The sequence below is a fragment of the Dasypus novemcinctus genome, unplaced genomic scaffold, assembly GCF_030445035.2.
Source record: "Dasypus novemcinctus isolate mDasNov1 unplaced genomic scaffold, mDasNov1.1.hap2 scaffold_230, whole genome shotgun sequence".
Classification (NCBI taxonomy): domain Eukaryota; kingdom Metazoa; phylum Chordata; class Mammalia; order Cingulata; family Dasypodidae; genus Dasypus; species Dasypus novemcinctus.
The window spans coordinates 37,169-58,947 of NW_026688198.1; the positions used below are offsets into that span (position 1 = coordinate 37,169).

Genomic DNA, 21,779 nt, shown 5'->3' on the forward strand with positions numbered 1-21,779 from the left:
CTAACATATCTGGGCTTTAGAAAAGGGTTGTGGGGTGCTTAAATAGATGAGTGGCTAGAGTCATAGGTGGATGTTTGGGTGGATATTTGGCTAGACAGACCATTGGTTCATTGGACAGATGAAAGATGAATGGATGATGTTTGGTGGATGATTGAGTAGATAGGTGACAGTGGCATTAGGTATTAGTTATCTATTGCTGCATAACAAACCACCCCAAAAAATAAAACAACATTCTGTCACCTAGTTCCTGAGAATGAGGAATCCGGAAGTGGCTTAGCTGTTCAGAGTCTTTGGTGATATTACAGTTGTCAGCCAGGGCTACAGTCAACTGGGGCTAGGGAGTCGATTTCCAAGCTCACTCCGAGTTGTTGGCAGTTCCTTATTGACTTTGGCTAGATGCCTCGGTTCCTGACCCTGTGGGCCTCCAGGCTGCCTGAGTTTCCCCACAACATGGCAGATGGCTTCTCCAGAGCAAGTAATCCAAGAGGGAACACACCCAAGATGGAAGTCGCAGCCTTTTATAACCGAATTTCAGAAGTGACGTACCATCACTTCTCCTGTTTTTTAGTGATCACACAGACCAACCGTGTACAATGAGGGAGACAACTACACAAGAGTGTATATACCAAAAAGCAGGCAACATTAGGGTCCTCTAGTGATTCACGTCTCTTCCCCATGTAAAATATACTTACCCCTGCCCAAGGCCTCCTTCCCAAGTCTCATCCCACTATAGCATCAGGTTGGAGTCTAGAATCTCATCATGAAAATCTGGTCCAGAGGCAGATGATGCTCCTTAAGTACAGTTCCTCTCACTCTGTAGTCCTCTCTGAACTATAAAGACCAGTTAATCTGCCACCCACATACCCGACACAGAGTGGTGGGACAGGCCTAGAGTAACTGCCATAGACACTCCTATTCAAAGAAGGGGGAAGAGGGAGCACATGGCTATCACTGGTCCATAGCAGTTTTGAAATTGAACTGAACAGATGTTGGGAGTTCCTGGATTAGAACTCATCCCTACTGCTGCCCAGGATTTTTTCTCCTTAGCTTTACTCTCAGAGTTCTTCCTTCCTTTTCCAGAAAAGGTAACATACATTTGCAGTTGAGTGTTTTTCTCGGCCTGCTTCCTATTCCCTCACACAGCTGTTGGCAGGAGGCCTCAGTTCCTTTCTGGCTGTTGGCTGAGAGGCCTCAGTTTCTCTCTATGGGTACCTCTCCATTGGGCTGCTTATGCATGTGCTGACCCCAGAGAAAGTGGTCCCAGAGACAGAGAGCACCAAAAATGGAAGCCACAGTGTCTTTTATGTCTTAATCTCAGAAGTGGCATGAGGTGCTATGTTGTTATCCAGATCAGCCCTAGCACTGTGGTAGGGGACTCGCAAGGGTGTGAATGCTGAGAGGGGAGGCTCTTTGAGGGGCCATCTGGATGGCTGGCTGCCACAGACTCCTTACCCCCATTTTACAGATGAGGAAACGGAAGCTCAGACTCTTGACCTCGGGCACACAGCTGAGACGTGGCAGAGCCAGGACTCCAGCTCAGGTCCGCCGGAGCCCAAGGCTCGTGCTCTCAACTCCCTCCTGCCCCCCGCAGGATGCCGATGCTTGGGATTTGGAAATGCTGGCCCCCTACATCTCCATGGATGATGACTTCCAGCTCAGCTCCAGCGAGCAGCTCTCCAGGGCCCACCGCAGACCTCTGAGGGCTACTCCCCGGCCCCGTGCTCGGAGCTTCCATGGCCGGTCGCCTCCGACCCCTGAGCCTTCCATGTTGCCCCGCTGGGGAAGTGACCCCCGGCTGAGCTCCTCCAACCCTTCCAGAAAGAACCGCTCAGCATCCTTCCGCGTAGCTGGGGCTCGGAAGAGGTAAGCCACCGTGAAGCGGGGAGGGCCTAAAGGGAGTGTTGAGCAGGTCCTCTACCTCTCCCCGGCTTGCCCCCACCTCCTAGGCCAGCCTCATCCCTCACCATTCCTCCTACCCTGATCTCTGCTCTGGCCAAGCCTTCAGTGTCCCCAGCACATTCCAGGTCTGTTCCAGCCTCTCTGCTCTACATCTTTGCCTAGGTTGTGCCCCCTTCTTCAGTGCCCTCCACTGCTCTCATTGTTTGTCCAAATCCCACTGGCCATCCAGGGCTCTCTCCTTTGGTGTACATTTATATCTGGCCTAGTGACAATGTTTGTTATTGTTAAGAGGCTAATACTTGATCTTTAGAAAAACCCCATTAAGAAGCTGATGAAAGCTATGGTCTCGTTCCCAAGAATATTTATACAGATAGAACTCTGCATTTAATTTCAGAGTCTATGTTCTGCTTCTAAGAATATTAGATTACTAACATTCAGTCAGGATTTTGCTCTCCAGGTAGAAGGCATCTGCCTATTTACTCTCTAGAATATTTTATTTTTTTTATAATCCTTATGAGGCTTTTATGGGCAGACCTTGGTATCTTCCTAGGATCCCAGCTTGGGACTGGATATATAGTGGGTGCCTAATGTATACTTCTTAAATGAGGGAGGGAGGGGATTCATGAATTTAGTAGGTAAATGAATGGCTGGATGGATGGATGGCAAGTGGGTAGATGGGTGGAGAAATAGATGAAAGGGTAGGTGAAGAAAAGGTTGGATGGCTGAGTAGGTAATAGATTACTGGATGGATGGATGAATGGGAAGGTGGATTGGTTGATGGACTGATGGATGAATGAATAGGTAGGTGGGTGGCTGGAAGAATGGATGGATAGAGTGAACAGAGGGTGAGAGGGTGGATAGATGGCTAGGTAGATGAATGAAAGGATAGCTGGATGGGAGTTTGGGTAAGTAATGGATCATCAAATGGATGAATGGAAAAATAGACTGGTAATGGATGGATGGATGAATGGGTGGATAGGTGGATGGATGGATTGGTGGACATATGAGTAGAGGTAAAAATGAGTGCTTGGGGAGTGAATGAATGCTCATTACTTGCCTACACTGGTGCCCATACCTGCCTAGATTTCCTGGGTTCTCAGATTGCTGTCCATTTTCCCAGGACCCTGGCCCAGAGTTCAGGGGATGAGGCTGAAGGAGTGGAGTTACTGGGAATGAAACCACCCAAGCGGACCCCAAGCCAAGAGCCCAAACACTTCCTGTTGCCTCCTCTCACCTTGGTATGTTTGGGGATTGGTGGAATTCTCTGTCCTTCAGGCCTAGCAGGCTCAAACCTCCAATTTTATATTACAGACAGAAAAACCAAGTTCCAGAGGTCAGGGACTGGCTGAAGGTCACACAGACAGTGGCCCAGCTGAGCATAGGACCTTGATCTGCTGGTTCAGATAATGGGTATGAAGGGCTTTGCAGACCATCAAATGCACATGGTGCTCAACTGTTGTAGGAACTGGGGATACAACAGGGAACAAAACACAAATCTCTGCCCTCATAGAGCTGACATTCTAGTAGGAAGGGGAATGAATATATATATATACACACAAGTGTCAAGTGGGAAAATTAAGCAGGGGAAAGGGAGAAATAATAGAATAATAGTGAGAATCTGTAGGAATCTTCTCTGCTCTCATGGGCCTTCCTCCCAGTCCTAGAGCAGGTCTTGGTCTCCAGTTGCTGGTGTAAAGTTAAGAGCATTGACGCTGGAGTCAAACTGACTTGGGTTTGAGCCTTCCAGTTCTGCCACCTATGTGACCTTGGGCGGGAGACATTGCCACTCTGAGCCTCAGTTTCCTCATCTGGAAAATGGGGATGGTTAGACCTCACAGGACTGAGCCTGGGGAATAAATGAAATCAGGCATACATCCGACATGCAGTGGGCTTTTGACAAATGGTAGTATAAACAAAACAAAACAAAGACCCCCAGTCTCCTTTCCTCCAGTCTCGCCCCTGCTGTACATTCTGCAGCTAGGCACCAGAGTGCCCTTTCTGAAAGCCTGCCTGGACTCCACAAGGCCTCCCCCCAGGACCTTCCATGGCTCCCCATTGCCTGTGGCAGGGCTGTCTGGCTTCTGTCTGCAAAGGGCTGTTTAAACACGAGGGGTGAGGTGGAAAATATCAACAGCTTACTTTTATTGAGTGAGTGCCTACTGTGTGCTGGACATTGACTTCTCTAAGCATCTTGCATAAATTACCTAATTTTATAGCCACTTTCTTTTCTTTTTTTTAAAGATTTATTTTTATTTATTTCTCTCCCCTTCCCCCCTAATTGTCTGCTCTCTGTGTCCATTTGCTGTATGTTCTTCTGTGACTGCTTCCATCCTTATCAGAGGTACCGGGAATCTGTATTTCTTTTTGTCACGTCATCTTGTTGTGTCAGCTCTCCATGTGTGCGGTGCCATTCCTGGACAGGCTGCACTTTTTTCATGCTGGGCGACTCTCCTTACAGGGCGCACTCCTTGCGCGTGGGGCTCCCCTATGCGGGGGACACCCCTGCCTGGCAGGGCACTCCTTGCGCGCATCAGCACTGCGCATGGGCCAGCTCTACACGGGTCAAGGAGGCCCGGGGTTTGAACCGTGGACCTCCCATGTGGTAGGCAGATGCCCTATCCATTGGCCCAAGTCCACTTCCCTATAGCCACTTTCTTGACATACAATTATGACGATACACGTTTCCACATGAGGAAAATGAGGCAAAGAGAGGCTAAGCAACTATATCAGATTCTGGGCAGGTAACAGAGGGCACACTGAAATAGCAAAGGTGCTTGTAGGGTGTAGGGAAATTAACGAGGTCTGGTGCACTACCCTGGAACTAGCAGGGTGGGGAGCTAGCACCACACCTAGCCTGCAGGAGCAGGAGGGAGCTGGTCATCAGATCCTGGAGACAGGCGACTCCGCCTGTTAAAAGCTGAAACCTTCTGTTGAGGGACACAGCCAACGCATGGCGACCTTGTGGGGAAGCAGCTGGAAGATTAAAATGCCCCACTTCTTCCTCCTGCTGGTGTCTCCCGTTAGCTGAGCCCAGTGGGAACACACAGAGCAAGTTGTGCAGTGATGTGGCCCACGCAGGTCAGCCCCCTGGGCCCCGGGAGAGCAGGGAGAGCAGGGGGAGCGAGGCTTAGAAGGCACACCTGGAGGAAGCCTGGCACGGAGACTTGCCCAACAAGCAGCTGCTGAACCCCGACAGTGGCCCTGACTGTGGCCCCACCCTGCCTCCTTGGATGGTGACAATGACAGTGGTGGTTCTCTGTCCCCTCCTGCAGAGTCTCCTTCTGACCGGAGGATCAGCCCCAGGGAGCTGGAAGGACCCCAGCACCCACCTCCTGCACCTGAGTGAGCCTCGGGGTGAGTGTAACCTGGGCGGACAGAGATCCTGGGGTCCTCTTCTTCCCCAGATGTTTGAGAGAGGGGTGGAGCCATCTAGAAGGCAGTGGGGCCTTCGGTGACCCTTGGTGGAAGCGAGCACACACCCCTCCCTCCTCTCAGAGACCCGTCCCAGTGGGGCCCAGATGCGAAAGAGAGACCCGGAGGGAGCCAGGGGCTTGCCAAGGCCGCCCCTGGGTGAAGAGCAGGCTCAGGCCCCGCCCAGGGCTCCTGAAAGCTGCATATGACTATGCTTCGGAGCCTGGCCAAATGGGGATTGAGTCCGGCCTCGGCTGCTTCCCAGTTGAGTGGCTTTATGAACTGGGCCCTGCCTCTGGAGCCTCGGTTTCCCCCTCTATTGATGGGGGCCATAGTAGTTCTTACCTTTGTCTCTGAGGACTTGTGGAGATGCTGCCCAGAAGTGCTCAGTACAAGACCTGAGCACTTGGTCCTAGTGGCGGCCCTGGTGCCCTCAGTGGCCTCCACGGAGCCAGAGCAAGCTGCTGCCCTCACCTGGGTTATTACCATCATCTTCCAGGGCAACTACCAGTAGCGCCAGTTCCACTGGAGCCTCCAGGCATCAGCCAGGGGGACCTTTCCAAAGCTCAAATCTGACCCTGGCCTTCCTCTGCTCAGAACCCTTCCAGGGCTCCCTAGAGCCTTCCAGAGAAAGATCGAGCCCTCATCTTGGACCCCAGGCCCTGCAGACTCATCTCAGGCCGCCAGACCATAAACAAATCAACAAGTCAGATAAAGAGCACAAAAGAGGGAAATAAGCTCTACTGGGAAAAATAAAGTCTGTGAGGGGAAAGTGAGTTCTGGGGTGGGGGATTTGAATTTTAGATATTCTGATCAGGGACCGTCTCATTGAGAAGACAAAGTTTGAGCCAAGTCCTGAGGAGGTGGGAGAGTGAGCAATGAGGATATCTTGGGGAAGAACCTTCCAGGCAGAGAGAACAGCAGTGCAAAGGCCCTGAGGTGGGAGCGTGCCTGTCTTGTCTGGGCAAAAAGAAGGCCTGCTTGGTTAAAGCAGAGGAAATAGAGAGGAGAGGAAGGGTGCATAGGGCATCTGGAGGGCACTGTGACGACCGCAGAGGCATCCTGCTGAAGGAGGCTGCCTCAGGGCCTTGGCATACGGTTGTTCCTCTGCCTGGAATGTTTTTTCCTCTTTGCCTAATTCCCTCATTCTTTAGATCTCAGCTCAAATATCACCCCTTCCAGGAAGCCTCTGCTCCCCAAGATGGGATCAGGTTCCCTCACTTCTTAAGCTCATGGCTCAGAGCACCTAGCACGGTCCATAACGACCTGTGTCTGGGCTGTTATTTGACTGCTGGGCGCCTCCCCCTGTTGGTGAGCCCTGTGACAGCAAAGTTTAGGGCTGTGCTCCCCTGGGCACGAGGCAGGGCAGTGGCTGGGCAGAGGACGCCCCTGGGACATATTTTTTAACGAATGAGGGAAGGAAGAGCTGTCATTTTGCCATGACTTGCTCTGGGCCAAACTTCGTGCTGAGTCTTTATATGCGTGATCTAACTGGCCCGACCCAGATGCTGGCTCCAAAAGGGCCAGGGCGGTTTCGTCTGTTCTGCTGGCTGCTATGTCCCCAGCACCTGGCACCAAGCCTAAATGAGGTGGGCGTGAGTGTCTCCCGCCTTCACACAACAGAGGTCCTGAGCGCTCCCTGCAGGCTAGATATTGTTCAAAGCATTTTACCTGGATTCACTCACCTAGTCCCCACGACAGCCTTGCATGCGTGGCACTGTTGGTAGCCCATTTTACGGATGTGATCACTAAGGCATGGGGAGATGAGGTTGCCGGTCCCAGAACACTCAGCGAATAAATGGCAGAGCCTGGATTCAGGCTCTGACAGTGACCAGCTCCACAGTCAGGTTCTTGACCGCTGCCCTAAACATTCCCGAGGCCTGAGGTTCCGAGAGCAGAGCCAGCCGCCCAGGGTTTCACCGCTGTTTGTATCCAGGCCTGCCTGGCTCACTGCCTGCACGCTTAACCCCCGGGAACGGAAGCCAGGTTGCGGGCCCCACGGTTTATCTTCCACCCTCCCCCACAGGTCTGGGCCCCTCGTTGCTCGCTCTCTACCCAAAGGAGGACAGCACCCAGCCCAGGAGCCACTTGCAGCCAGCGGCCCAGGCCAACTGAGCCGGCCCCTCGTCCCTGTTCTTACCCCAGCTCCCCAGAAAGGACCTCAACCACACTCCAAGCCGGCAGCCAGCGCACAGGATGGGGGCGCCAGAGGGGGTCTCCCTCTCTTCTCTGAGTGCCCCCCGCCCACCTTGGGCCTACCTCAGCCCTCCACCCCGCTGGCCCCCTACCTGGGGCTCTCTGGGGTGGACTCAGTTACAGTGACCTCTGGGAGGGGGTCCCTGGCCCCCTCCTCCTTCTCTCAGGACTTCCCTTGGGGTTCTCCATACTTGGTTACCTCGCCATCCCTTTTTCAGATTCTCTTAGCTTTATTTTGGGAAATGAAGGGTGAGGGAGGTGGGAGGGGTCAAATCTGTTTTTGGGCTCTAGGGGACATTGAGAACTATAATCACCTTTCTTTCTTTGATGATGATTTTGACTTTTTATTGTTTTCTTGCAATGATTTTTAATTGCTATGAGTTGCCAATGGCCATAAGAATGTGGGACCCTGATTTCCAACCCCACCCCCCAACTCCTCACGTGTTAGTGGGCGGGGGCAGTGGACCAGACTTCACCCCCAGCTCCTGCCAGTGGGGCCTCCAGCTTCCTGAGCCTCCACCCAGCTCTGCCTCCCGCCTCTCCTCTGTGCCCCCCAGCCCTGCTGGACACTGACTTCATTTGTCATCTTCCTGTCACAGGTGCCCCCTCCTGCTCCCTCTGCTTCTGGACCATCCGACAGGCAACCGCCTCTGGTTCTAGGCTGCACGACTTCCAGCATGTCGTGGTTTAGACCCCATATCTCCAGGCCCTTCTGAACCCAGACATCGCCGTCACCAGCTCTTTCTCCTTTGGGACCTCACAACCTCCAAGTCTGCCTGCTTTCAACCCTCACAGTCTCCAGATTTTCCTGGCACTAAGTTTCATGACCTCCTGCTCTCTCTTGCTCCAGAGCCTGTGACCACCAGATTCCACTCATGCTAGAGCTCATTCTCTAACGTCCTCTGCTTCTAGACGTCTCCCTATAAATCCCTCTTGTGCAAGATTTCACACCCACCAACCCCTCAGTTTCCAATCTTACAGCCTCCAATTTCCTGTGGTTCTGACCTCCACAACCTCAAGCTTCCTATGGGCCCTGGATCTCCCAATCTGTGATGCATTTGGTTTCACATCCAGACGACCTAATTTTTTGATCATTTTGGGGCTAAACCTCATGATGCCCAGTTCATTCCGCTTCAACTCTCTAGATTCAAGACTTTGCCTTCCCCATAAAGAAATAAAATAGGCTTTGTGTCTGACTCTTATAATAATCAGTTCTTCCAGAAGCAGACACTATGCTCCACTTTTCTTTGGTTGTGGACTTCAAGGCCTCCACCATTTACTAGTTATAGACTATATAACCTCTAGACCTTGCAACTTCCAGAGTCCTCTGATTCCAGATCCAAAAACCTCCCGTTTCTCTGGTTCTAGAGCTCAGCCTCATAAGTCTTCTGATTATAGACCTTATGAGTTCCCTTGGTTCTAGACCTCACAATCTCCAACTTCCCCTCATTTTGTCTTATGACTCCAAATTACTCTGGGTCTAGAATTCTGTCTTCACACGTCTTCTGATTCTACACCTTATTTTATGAAACTCACTGGTTCTGGACCATGCAAGCTCTGGTTCCTTCTGATTTAAGATCTAAATTCCTCTGGCTCTAAAACTCAGCCTCCACATGCTTCTGATTCTGGACTCACCACCCTGTAAATTCTTCTGGCTCCAAAGCTTACAGCTCCTGATTCCCGGATTCCAGCCCGCACATACCTAACTCAAGTCTGGGCTTTCCCATCTCACTGTTCCCCTCAGTTTCCATTCCAGATCCTTCTCCAGGGTTCTCTGCTCAAAGGCTTCATGCCTAAGCCTCGCCATTGGCAATCTCATATCCCTAGAAGTTGCCTGCCCTAGAACCCCTGCACTCCCCACCGCAGCCCCTCAGATATGCACTTGGCTTTTTCTTCCCCAGTGTCTGGGCTCCCGTGGGAGGTTCTCAAGCCAGGAGACTTCTCCAGCCGCCCTGATCCACGCACAGTCCTGTCTGCATATTGTGAGGTGGGAGAGAAGCCAGGACTGCTGAGCTCTCTGCCACCACCTTTGTGTCCCTTTTGCTCCCAGCCCCCTTTTTATGATGGTGCTACTCTTGGTCTCCCACAGGAACCCCCCCCCCCAACGTACTTCGCCCCCTCTCTGGAAGGCACCGCCCACTGCATTTTGTCAGGGGATGGCCTGTCCAGATTGGTGCTATGTGGAGAAGGGTCTGACCTCTCCCTCCCTCGGGGTGATCTGAGCCCTTCATGGGGGGAACTGTGCTGGCCGGGGGGTGAGAAGGGTCTGGAGCAGCCACAGCTGCCTCTGAAACCCATTCATCTCCATCCTACTATAAAGACCTCGCCTGGACAGGCACCAGAGCTCCGTGTGTGGTGTCATCTGTGGGGTTGCTTCAGGGGTGTGGGTGCGAAGGGTGACTCGCCGTGGGCACCTGCATGTGTCGGAATCTGTGTCCCTCAGGGGGTCCCTATAGCGTGTGTCTGGTGAGGTCGTGTGTGTGTCTGCGTGACATAATTCTTTGAGCCCCGGGTGTGTGTGTATTGTAACTTCCTATGCATGTGTGTTACTATCCTGGTGAGAGGATTCTGCCTTACATGTGTTTTTGGTTACTCTGGTGTCTTGGTTTCTCGCAGCTTTGACAAATACCACACAATGGGTTGGCTTAAACAATGGGAATTTGTCTCATGGTTTTGGAGGCCAGAAGGCTTGCTTTCTCTGGAGGTTGGCTGCGTTCTGGCGGTCCTTGGGTTCCTGGGTTTTCCTGTCACATGATGATGTCCTCTCCTTTCTCTTCCAGGTTCATCTGACTTAGTGCTTCCAGCTCCTCCCCACGGCTGTATTTTTTATAAACCCCTAGTAACAGGATTAGGACCCACCATAACTAAAAGTAATATCCCAAAGGCCCTGTTTACATTGGGTTCACACCCACAGAATGGGGTTAAGATTAAGAACATATCCGTCCGTGTCCCCCTCCCCTGGGGTTCTACCATTCAACCTTCACATATAGGTTTCTGTGTTTGTGGGCGTGAGGTAATGTATTTGTATCCGTGTGTCTGTCTGTTGTGATTTTGTGTACATAATGTGTAACGTGTAACACTTAATTCAGCATGCCAGTGTCTGTGACATGATTCTCTGTCCGTGTGTGTGGACAGGAAAGAGTGACTGTATGTCTACAGAATCACGTGTGGGTTGTCACGTCTCTACAAGTTGCCCTCATAAGTCCTCTCCTTTGTTCCATGTAGGAAGCTTTTTCAGGGAAGAAAACCATTTTCCAGCCTTTGCACTTGCTGTTCCCGCTGTCTTAACTCCTTTTCTTCCCTTGGTTATCTCCTACTCATACTTCAGACCTGAGTCCAGATACCTCCTCCTCCAAGAAGCCGTCCTTGGCTGCCCCAGCTGGGCAAGGCCCTCCTTTGGCTTCCTGCACCTGTGGGCCACCCCTCACCCCCCATCACAGGACTAGGCACTCTGCCTCACTCTGCGTGTAAATGAAAACGTACTTATTCTGTGTCAGGCCCTCCACCAAACGCTTTACTCATGGGAGCTCACTGACCCTATACAGAGGCCCTATTTTACAGAAGATGAAAACCTTAGAGAGGGTGACCACTTGCCCAAAGTCACACAGCAGGAAAATGGCTGAACTGGCCTCAAATCCATTACACCAGCCCCCTCTCCCTCACCCCCCAAAACAAACAGAAAACCCCCACAAAGCCCTGCCAGCCCTGGAGCCAATGCAGTAGAGTAGGAATTAAAAGCAAAGCAATCAGATGGGACAGAGTCCTGGAACGGCTGCTGTGACCTTGGGCAAGTGCATTGACCTTTGAAAGCTTCAGAAAAACAGGACACTAATATCTATTTTCTAGGGCGGTGAGGGTGGGGGGAGGGTTGGGGTCAGACTGACAGGGCCAGAAGGTTTGGGGGTGGGACAGCTTGTGCTTCCTGAAGGGTAGCCAGAGCTAAACCCAGAGGACTTGATACTAAGGATTTTGCATGAGTAGAGGCGGGGGGCTTGGAAAAAATGGACCAGAAAGGTGTGCACTGTCCGGATGGGATAGCATCTGGAGGTTTGCCGGGATCTACGCTATTGGGGTTTCCTAGAACATCAGAGTTTGGGTTTTCTCCTAAGGGCACTGGGAAGTCATGGAAGGCTAGGGATCGCGCTGCGGTCATACCTGTTTTAGAAAGATCCCCCTAGCTGTCTTGGGGAGGTAAACTGGAGGGCCGAACGCAAGCGGCAGAAAGAGGGTGAAGCTGTGATCCAGGCAAAAGAAGAGACAAAGAGGAAAGTCGTTCTTTAGACTCAGCAGGATTTGGGAAGCTGAATATTGGGAGAAGAAATGAAATGGTGTGACAAACTTCTGAGCCTTGCCCGGGGCTTAAGGATTCAAGATGCCCTCGGTTAACAACTTAGAAACACGGGCCCTCAGGGTTGGAACTTTTGTTTGAGTAACCACCCATTTTTTCCAAGAAATAACTGAGAGCGCTGAGAAACGCGGAAACAGGGTTTGTTCAGGGTCTCACAAGTAAAAGACAGCAGAGCCGGAAGCCCAGGTCCAGCTCCACCTTGGCCCGAGGCATTTGCAACCCACTCACCAACACGAGGGCAGGGCGGGGAAAATCCCGCTTTAAGACCCCGGGAACTTTTGCGGCCTCAGAACACCGTGACTTCGGGAGCACGGGCTAAGCTGGGCCTTTCTCGTGCGCCCTTTCATCTTTCCTATTGGCTCGTCCTAGGAAGGGCTGCTGGGGACCCTCGGCTCACCAAACTGCACGCTCTACGACGAGAGGGTTTTGCGCAGGCGCGCAAAGGGCGCCTACGGGGCCCGCGCTTTACGACGCTTGTGCGGCAGCGGCGGCGGCAACTCGGCGCTCCTTCGCGACGCCTGGGCCGGGTGCCGCTGGCAGCCGTTGCCAGGGTGGGGGTCGCTTTGCGGCATGGCGATGGCGGAGGGCGAGCGGACTGAGTGTGCTGAGCCCCCCCGGGACGAGCCCCCGGCTGATGGTGCACTGAAGCGGGCAGAGGAGCTCAAGACACAAGCCAACGATTACTTCAAAGGTGCGCCCGCCCCGAAGGGGGCGAGTGAGGGTGGAGAGCGGCCCGGGCCGAGGGACACCGGGCCCGCGCGGAACCATGGCAACGCGGAGCGGCAGCCGGGGCGCGGGGCAGGCGCTACCAAGTGGACAGGAGCGGGGAGACCCAGGATGGGAGCTACCAAAGGCGACGTAGGGGGCTTTTGAAGGAGAGGGTACTACCAAGATGTGGTGTGCAGAGCGGGTGCTACTAACTGGGAAGGCTAAGGGTGCTACCAAGTGTGGGGCGGGAGGGGGACGAGAATGAGGCCGCTGCCAGATGGTGAGCCTCGGAGAAGTGCTACCTGGTGGTGACACCTGAAGAGGGCGCCACCAAGTGCAGACATGTGGCAGGGGAATGATGGCGCTACCGAGTGGAAAGGGCGGGGTGGGTGCCACTAAAGGGGGTGGGCAGGGTGGATAGTCCCAGCAGAGAAAGTGGGGGGCGGGGAAGTAAGAGATTTGGTGACCCATGGAAAGGGAGTTGGGTCCCCTGGGAGTATAAAGTGTGTGCGGGGGTCCCCAAGAATAGTTTTGGGTGTTCTCTTTCTTAGGAAAGAGACGCGGGGACACCCATTCATTCATTAGTTCTACAAATATGTATTGAGAACCTGCTGTGTGCCAAGAACTGTGCTGGGCTCTAGGGAAATAGCTACAAATGAGACAGATGTAGCCTTGCCCTTATACAGCTTGGCGTTTAACAGGAGAATCAGGCATTGAGTAAATGTGCAAATCAATAAATGTTCAAGTTGAGATGAGTGCTTTGAAGAAAACCAACAAGGTGCTGAAGCAGAGAATAAGTGTTGGAGGCATGTTAGGAATGTTAGGGAAGGTCTACGGGGAAGTGGGTATTTAAGTTGAAACCTGGAAAAGGAGAATTGGGGAGGAATGTTCCAGGTGGCTCTTGCAGCATGTGCAAAGGCCCTGAGGTGAGAAAGGAAAGGAAGCTGGTGTGGCTAGGGGTTCAGCAAGTTTAAGGGGGAGACCCTAAACAGAGTGAGATTAAGCCAGGGGCCAGATCAGGCAGGATCTTATAAGTCATTGCAAAGGTTAGTTTGAGTTTTATTTAGATAACCAAGAGGAGACATGGAGTAGGTAGATGGACCACTCTGGAGCTCCTAGGGGAGGTCTGGACTGAAGAGGAATTTGGGCATGGAGAAGATAAGCTGCCTAGGACAAAACCCAGGGAAGTGTGATATTTAGAATGAAAGAGAGGGAGACTGAGGAGGAGTGGCCAGTAAGGCTGAAGGCAAACCAGCAAAGTGATGTCAGGAAGGCTGGAAGAAGAGAATGTTTCCCAAATGAGGGCCTGGTGCCCTAGGTCGGATGCTGCCCAGGCAAGGGCCTAGTCTTGACCATCAGTTTTGGCTCCACAGATGGTGGTGGTGACCTTGACAAGGGCAATTTCTGGGGAATGGTGGGGTGGCAGCCTGCTGGGAGGGCACTGGAGTGAATGGGAGAGCTGTGGAAATGGAGACAGGAGATGTTGACAAGGGTTGCAAATATTTTGGTTCCAAAGGGGAGTGAAGAAATGGGGGAGGGCTAGCAGGAGGGAAAAGTGGGATCAAGGGAGGCTGTTTTTTTTTTTTAAAAGGATAGGAGACTGTGGTCCAATAGAGAGGAGAAGGTGGCAGGAGGGAGATCCAGAACTCTAGTGAAGGACTTGGCCTCTCATGGGAGCAGAAACAGATTCCACGTTTGTGGATGTTTGGACAGGCTGGAGCAATGAATGGGAGGTGGGACTGGTGGGAGAAGGGGCTGATTCCGGGGATGGGGTGTCATTCTGAGGGCCAGAAGGAGCTGGGAAGGTTTTAAGCAGAGGAGCCCTGTGGTCTGATGTAGCATTTGAAAAAGGTCTCTCAGCTCCTGTGCAGAGAGTGGACACAAGGGCAAGGCTGGAGACCAGGAAGCCAGGTGGGAGACCGGTGGGCAGGGGAGAGATGGTGGCATGCAGATGGAGGGAGAGCCAGAGAGTGGCTCGAGTGTTTCCGAGGAAAGGAGAGTGGCAGCCAGGAGAGAGAGGCACTCCAGGCCCACGGACCCAGGTGGTCAAAGCCGGAAAGGGAGGGGAGCCTGGCACCGGGAGGTGAAGGGGCTGGAGTTTAGGAGGCAGGAGCGGTTCCTCGTGAGGCTGCCAGGCCTGAGGGAGGAGCGTGAGCTCCTGCTGAGGGCCCTGGGGAGCCATGGCAGGAATCTGAGCAGAGGAAGGACAGGGTCAGGTCTGTGCTCTAGAAAGACCTCCTCAGCTCCTGGGTGGAAGGAGCAGGCCTGGAGACTAGGAGGCCAGGAAGGAGGCTGAAGCAGGAACCTGGGCAGGAGAGGCAGGACGCCAGACCAGGGCAGGGCCGAGGGGACGGAAGTTAGTGAGTGGATTTGAGAGCCGTGGAGGAGGCCGGTTTGACCAGACATGGTGACAGCTGGACTTTGGGGGCTGAGGGGTTGAGATGAGACCCCGTCTCCAGCTGGGTGGGGGCGTCCCTGAAATGGGACATGGGAAGAGGAGTGGGTAGGGGGTTGATGCTGAGGCTACTTAGGAATTCTGGGCAACAGTAGGCCGTTGGGAGGGGCACCTTGCCCCCGCGGATCTGGGATCCAGCTGTCAGGAGCCCCAGGGCTGGGCAGGCAGCCAGAGGTACCTGGCATTGAGCTGGCACAGAGAACTCCTCCCTGCCTGGCGGGCGGCGGCAGGCACCATCCCCGGCCTCCGGGGCTGTGGAAATAACAATAAAAAGAATAATTACAGCTTGCTTTAATTGAGCCCCCGCAGTGTGCCAGGCCCACCACTGTGTAGTCCTTCTCGGGGCGCTGGGAGGTCGGCAGAGTGGCTCTGTTTGTTTCACAGAGGAAGTTGGGGCTCAGGGGCAAAACCACTTGCCCAAGGTCAGAGCGAGTGTGAGCAGCAGAGGCGGATATCCCCCTTCCTCCCCACGTGCTTGGCTCAGCGCTCAGAGTCCTTACTCAGAGCCATCCTGGCGGGGAGAGGGGGGCCGAGCAGGGCTCAGGGGCCCCCTCCCCCTGGCTGGGTCACCTCTGAGCTCAGGTCCATGTGCTGTGACTCAGCTTGGTCCCCTCTTCTCTGGACCTGGGTGACTCCTTCTGTAAAATGGGAGGGGTGAGCTGTGCTTAACCCTCGGGGAGGCCGCAGGTGAGACTTTATAGAGAAGAAGTGAGAAAGCACAATGTCAGGGTTAAGACACTGAAATCCTGTTCCTTTCTCTCACTGTGTGGCCCCTGGCCCTTTTATTAACCTCTCTGTGCCTCAGTTTCCTCATCTCTAGAGTGGAGAATGTCATAAAGATTCCTGTTTGGAACCCTATTTGTAAAGTGTGGAGAACAGAGCTGGGGTAGACTGTAATTCTCATCGGTAGAGGCAGGTAGCCCAGGGCCCACCGGGCCTGTGTTAGGATCAGCAGACCTGAGGTTGGGCCCGGGACACCCAGCAGCCACTCGACCAGCCCTCGCCTCACGAGGGCTACCTCTGGAATGTGCTCAGAAGCCGGAAGGAGTCTTCGAAGGCGCTGGCATCCAGAAGAGTCGGCCTGAGCTAGGCTGCTGGTCCTGTCCTTCTTGTTTCTGGGAAGTCCTGGACTCAGGCCTCCCTGGGCTCACAGTCCTGGGGGACACACTTGTCACTTAAAAGTGATGGCCCAGAGTGGGCAGGGCCGGGCTGGGGGAGCCCAGGGCAGCATCTGCCTTTGTCTGCAGGGTCAGGGAGGGCTTCCTGGAGGAGATGTCTGAGCCATGTGAAAGACGGCCAGAGTTAGACTGGTCAGGAGGAATGCTGTTTTTTCGTTCCTGGCCACAGCCCCAGGCCCTGGCTTCTCCCTTCTCTAGCCTTGTCCGCCTGCCCGCCCTCCCTCGCTCCCTCTGTCTGTCGCCACTTACTCACCCAGGAGCCATTCCTGGAGCCTGGAAGGCCCTTCCGTTCTCTTCCCACTTTCTCCCTCTGGGCTCCCCTGGTCCTCCCCGTCTGCGGGTGGACCTGTCTCTCCATGGCACTGGGGGCCCCAGGGCGCAGGGTTGGGGCTCTATAGTGAGTGAAGAGAAGCGCCTGCCAGGCTCTGAGGGGCAGAGGGGTGCTCCTCGGGGCAGGACCCGGCGAGAGCGTGCGCTTGAACACTCCGCGGCCCTGGGGTCCTCACAGGCTCTTCCCTGGGCCCCGAGCTCTGTTGCCCCCTGAGCCGCGTCCCCCAAGACTTGGCTCAGGTGGTCCTCCCGTTTGGGGGAGCCTTCTACGACTGCCCCACCCCCACTTCTCACACTCTCCACGCCCCAGGACGCTTCACAGTCCAGGCCACCTCAGACGTGGCGCTGTCCCCAGCCTAGGGCCCTGCGCAGAGGCTCAGTAGTATGTGGCAGACGTGGATGAACAAATGCATGAATGAGATTCACCCAGAGAAGGTAAAAGGAGGAGATGAGGGTGGGAGGCCTTTCAGCCTCTGCCAGCCTCACTCCTGATTCCAGCCAGAAAGGCTGCGTAGGTGGTTGAGTATGGGTGCTGGGAGACAGGTAAGAGGCAGAGGCAGCGATTTGGGGGGAGGGGGCCTGGCATCTGGATTGAGGAAGGGGGGAAAGGACTGGAGAGACAGCCCTGGCCCTGCCCTCGTGAGGCTTCACAGACCCTCCCCACACAGTGATGGCCAGAGGGGACCGTCTGACCCAGCCTGGGGGTCAGCAGGGGCTTCCTGGAGGAAGGGATGCCAGGCTGGGAGCTGGAGGCTGAAGGAGAGCAAGGCGGCAGAAAGGACGGGGTCTGCGGCCCCAGGGAGGGGGGTACGAAGTGTGTGTGGTCAAGTGGCTCAAGATGATGCTGGAGAGAAACATGCCTCCACCCACCCAGAAAGGGAGGGGGCAGCTAGCGAGGAAGGGGCCTGGCTGGCTCAGCCGCTCTGGCCTCCCCTGGGGTCTGCCTCCCGCCCCAGCCCTGCCTGTGAGGCTCCGTCACCCTGCGCACACCCCTTCCAGACTTGCCTCTGCCCCGACACGGTCTGGCCTTCCTCCTGGGTGGGGCATGGCAAACGGGGCGCCCCATAGTCAAGACCACCTGCTTGTCATCCTCACTGTCCTCTCCATTGCTCCCCTCGTGGCACACCTGCGAGGGCCAGGCCTTGTTCCAGGTGATGCGAGGGGGCTCCCTGGTCCCAGCCTGGCAGGTGCCGATGGGGCGCGCGCCCTGAGCCCCTGTTCCCCACACTGGGAGACAGCTGCAGACAAGGCAGGCGGGGCCCCTGCCCTCACGGTTCATATGCTCAGACCAGGAGCAAAGAGAACAAAAGGCATCATGGGTCCTCGGACAGCAGTAGGTGCTTTGGGGACAGTCGAGCGGCGTTTCGGGTGGGAGTGCCCCTCGCAGGCTGAGTGGGTAGAGAAGGACTCTGAAACGGAAGCCCGCCGCCCGCACGAGGCAGAGCCAGGGCGGAGCCCAGCCGCCCGCCACGTCTGTGCCCACCTCTGCCCATGGCTTCCTGGCGTTGGACTGAGAACGGGAGCATCCAGGTCTCAGCCTTGATCAGGATACCCCGCCTGCCCCTGGCTGTGTGATCGTGAGCTTTCCCTCTCTGAGCTCGTCCCCTCAACCGGAGAATGGGGCTGATGCGGCCAGCCTCGGGGTTGCGAGGGGTCAGCGGAGGGACACCTGTCCCCAGAGCCCCTTGTGCACCTGGCACATCGTGATCCCCCAGTTGGATGAGCCTGCAGGGCGGCTCTGCCATGGACAGCCTGGGATTTGACCTTGAGCAGGACCCGCGGGTCTTGTCTGTAACATGAGCACCTGAGTGGCGCTTGCACTGGAGATGTGCGGTGCGGGGCACAGGCAAAAGCTGATCTTTTCCCCTTGGCCTGATGTCACAGCCTGTCACTGCACTGCTCAGAATGTAAATGCTTGGGCCCCACTGTGGCCGTGGAGCCCCGTGGGGTCTGCTCCTCCCAGCCCCCCTGACCTCCCCAGCCACACTGGCCTTTCACCAGCCTCGCTCCCCCTCAGGGCCTTTGCACCTGCTGTTCCTGCAGTCATGTGTCACTTCTTTTATGTCTCTACTGATATATCCCCTTCTCCTTGAGGTCTGTCTTAGTTTGCCACAGGGCTGCCAATGCAAAGGATCAGAAGTGGGTTGGCTTTTATAATGGGGGTTTTATTAGGGAAAAATCTTACATTTTCAAGGCCATGAAATGTCCAAATCATGGCACCCTCAGAGATACTTTCTCACCAAAGTCAGCTCCTAGTGATCCTGGGGTGCTGCCACGTGGGGAAGATGGCAACCACACTCTGCCCAGGTCCCTGCCTTCCCCTCCAGCGTCCACCGTGCCAGAGCTCAGCTGTGGGCACCAGGCACGGCTCGTCTCCTTCCAGGCCTCGCTCAGTCTCAGCTGCTCCACGTTCTTCCTCAGCTCAGCTGCGGGCGATCAGGAACGTGGCTCCTCTCCTCAGCCCGAGGCACTCCGTGGGCCCGGCCTCTCGGGGGCTTCGTGCTTCCGCTCTGGCTGCTAGCGATCGCGAGTCCTCTTCTCACGTGGCAGGATCAAAAATGGCAGTAGTCCCTTTCCGCTCTCTCCCTCCGTGTCTGCATCTCCCCGTTTAGATCAGACCCAGCAGGAGGGCCGGGACTCAGCCTCAGTCACGCCTCACTGACGCAGTCCTGAAGGGTCTCACGCCCACAGGAGTGGGTTAGTTCAAAATCATAATCTTTTTGGGAGTCATAAAAATTTCAAACTGTCGCAAGGCCTAAGTAGGTTCTCCCTTTGCTTCCTGTTCTCTCTCTTGGCCCTTTCCTTGGGTTTGTTTACTTCTCACGGGCTGGGCAAAAGGTACGGCTGGGTGAGTGGGTGCGTGGAAGTGGTTTTTCACTAGGCCTGAGCTGGGGCGGGACAGTGGGGATGGGGGTGGACGGTGGGGCGGGCTGAAGAGACCTCGCTGAGCTCCCCTGTGGACCTGGACCTCAGCTGCCCCACCCGTCAGTGGGGAGCCGGGCGGGCCCTAGTCGAGGGGCCACTCTGGCTGGCGCAGCAGTCCTGCCTCATGCTTCCCCTCCACCGCCTCTCCAGCCAAGGACTACGAGAACGCCGTCAAGTTCTACAGCCAGGCCATCGAGCTGAACCCCAGCAATGCCATCTACTACGGCAACCGCAGCCTGGCCTACCTGCGCACAGAGTGCTACGGCTACGCCCTGGCCGACGCCACGCGGGCCATCGAGATCGACAAGAAGTACATCAAGGGCTACTACCGCCGGGCCGCCAGCAACATGGCGCTGGGCAAGTTCCGGGCTGCTCTGCGGGACTACGAGACGGTGAGCCGGACAGCAGGCTGGGACAGGCGCTTAGGAGCCAGGAGGGGCAGCTTCTGAGCCGCGCGGCTGGTGGGGGTGGAATGTGGGGAGGCCTCTCGTGTATTCACAACTCACTTATCCAGGGAGGACCTACCTGGAGCAGGCTGCCCGGGCTCCCTTCCCAGCTTTGCAGCGCCTGCTGTGTGACCTTGGGCAGGTTACCCAGCCTCTCTGCCTTCCTTTCCACACCTGGCATATGAGGCTAGCATGAGTTGCCTCAAGGTGGCTGTGAGGAGTGAAAGGTTCTCTTTGAGAGCACAGAGGACACGTCTGGCACACGCTCCTGCACGGCTTCGCTTTGTGACTGTCGTCGCTACTGGGGAGCAAGCATGCTGTGGCCCTTCTTCCCGGGGGGCGGGGCCGACACCCGGGCATTGACTTGGTGAGCCAGGTGAGGGTACGTGCTTCCAAGAAAGGAGACCATGGCGAATGCGACCAAGGGAGCGCAGATGAGCTGTGGGTGCTGAGATGCCAGACGCGGCAGTTGGAGGGGGCTGGGTGTAGACCAGAGCCCAGCCCTGGACCAGGGGCCACCTCTGTCGGGGCGGGGGGGCGGCTACGGGGAGCCATTCCCAGGCCAAGCCCCTCCCTCGGTATCCTCATCTGGGAAATGGCATCAAGGGCAGTGACTGCCTCCTGGGGTGATGGGCTGACAAGGTGGCCTTAGTGAAGGTCACTGGGCTGGAGGGCTTAGTAATGAGTAGCCAGCCGGGTGGCGCTGGGTTGGACAGCAGTTTTCTGAGGGGGCTCTGAGTGGGAGGAGGGGTCCGGAGGAGGTGGGTGGGGGCAGAAGACGGAGGCAGGGGCAGGTCTGGGGCGTGGTCTTTGCCTGCCAGCTGGCAGGAAAACCTTTCCCCAGGGAAAGGAGCAGGGGGTCCTTTCCTGGCCCAGCCTGAGGTCTCACCTGCCTTTTCAGCAGGGCAGGACATAGGCTGGGGGTCCCTTCCTGCCATCTGTGGCTGCCCCTAACATGAACTTGTCCCCCCGAGCTTGGACATAGCTCCCATGATTGGAGCCCTTCTCCGGCAGATGCTTTCAGATTTTCAGGTTCCAGGGACACAGCCAGGCCCTGTCTTCTGCAGCAGGAGATAGATATGGAGGAGGGGCCAAGTGGACCTGGTTGAAGCAGAAGAGCCCGAGGGCCAGCCTGGCTCTCCTCTGCCCAGCCCTGCTGTGGGCTCTTCACAGCTTTAGGAGAAGGAACCTGGGGTCGAGGGAGGGACGGTGGTCCCCGCTAGGAAGTGCAGGGCTGGACTTGAACCCTGCAGCCGGGCTCATAGGTATTAGTGGGCAGGAAGTCAGTATAATGGGTGGGGGCAAGCACCCTTGTCGTTATTAAACAGAATAGACTGGAATAGAGCAATCTGTTGTTTGGAAAAAGAATCTCTATGTATCTATTTACACACACACACACACACACACACATATATATATATATATACATTTTTTTTTTTTTTTGAGGCCTTGGAGCCAGGGATTGAACCCTGGACTTCATAGGTGGCAAGCCAGTGCTCAACCGCTAAGCCTCATCGGCTCCCCTTTACTGTTTTCAAAAAAGCTGTTTTCCCCTATATAAACGCAGGCGAGAGTTGGGCGCGATGTAAAGCGTGCATTTCTTGCTGTAGGTCGTAGAAACTCTTGGCAGTCACTAGTGTGAGGTTGCAGACCAGGGCTCCTTGGTCAGGGTACCCGGTGCCTCTTAGACCTCAGTGGCCTCATCTTTGAAAGGGAGAACAGTAGGACCCACCCACGAGCGAGGTGGGTGCCTTTAAGCTGGGCCTGCCCCATGCCTGGCGCGTGGAGCCGGGTGGCCTCAGTGGTGCCTCGACGGGGGAGGACTCCACAGCACAGGAGGGGCTGTGGGCACCAGCAGTGCTGAGGGGCCGGGTGCAGGGAGC

The 21,779-nt window shown here is 55.4% G+C and overlaps 1 protein-coding gene across 6 annotated transcripts in view; it reads left to right on the plus strand.

The window, feature by feature from the left end:
- Positions 1–21,779, plus strand: part of LOC101425320 (hypoxia inducible factor 3 subunit alpha) — a 59,486-nt gene that overhangs the window by 20,160 nt on the left and 17,547 nt on the right. For 3 of the 6 annotated variants that reach the window (XM_058292708.2, XM_071213634.1, XM_071213635.1), the window contains 4 exons: positions 1,466–1,863; positions 3,020–3,137; positions 5,172–5,253; positions 19,601–19,842. In XM_058292708.2, coding sequence (XP_058148691.1) covers positions 1,466–1,863; positions 3,020–3,137; positions 5,172–5,253; positions 19,601–19,842 — 840 coding nt within the window. The remainder of the gene's footprint in view (positions 1–1,465; positions 1,864–3,019; positions 3,138–5,171; positions 5,254–19,600; positions 19,843–21,779) is intronic. The other 3 variants (XM_071213633.1, XM_071213636.1, XM_071213637.1) reach the window with 1 other exon arrangement.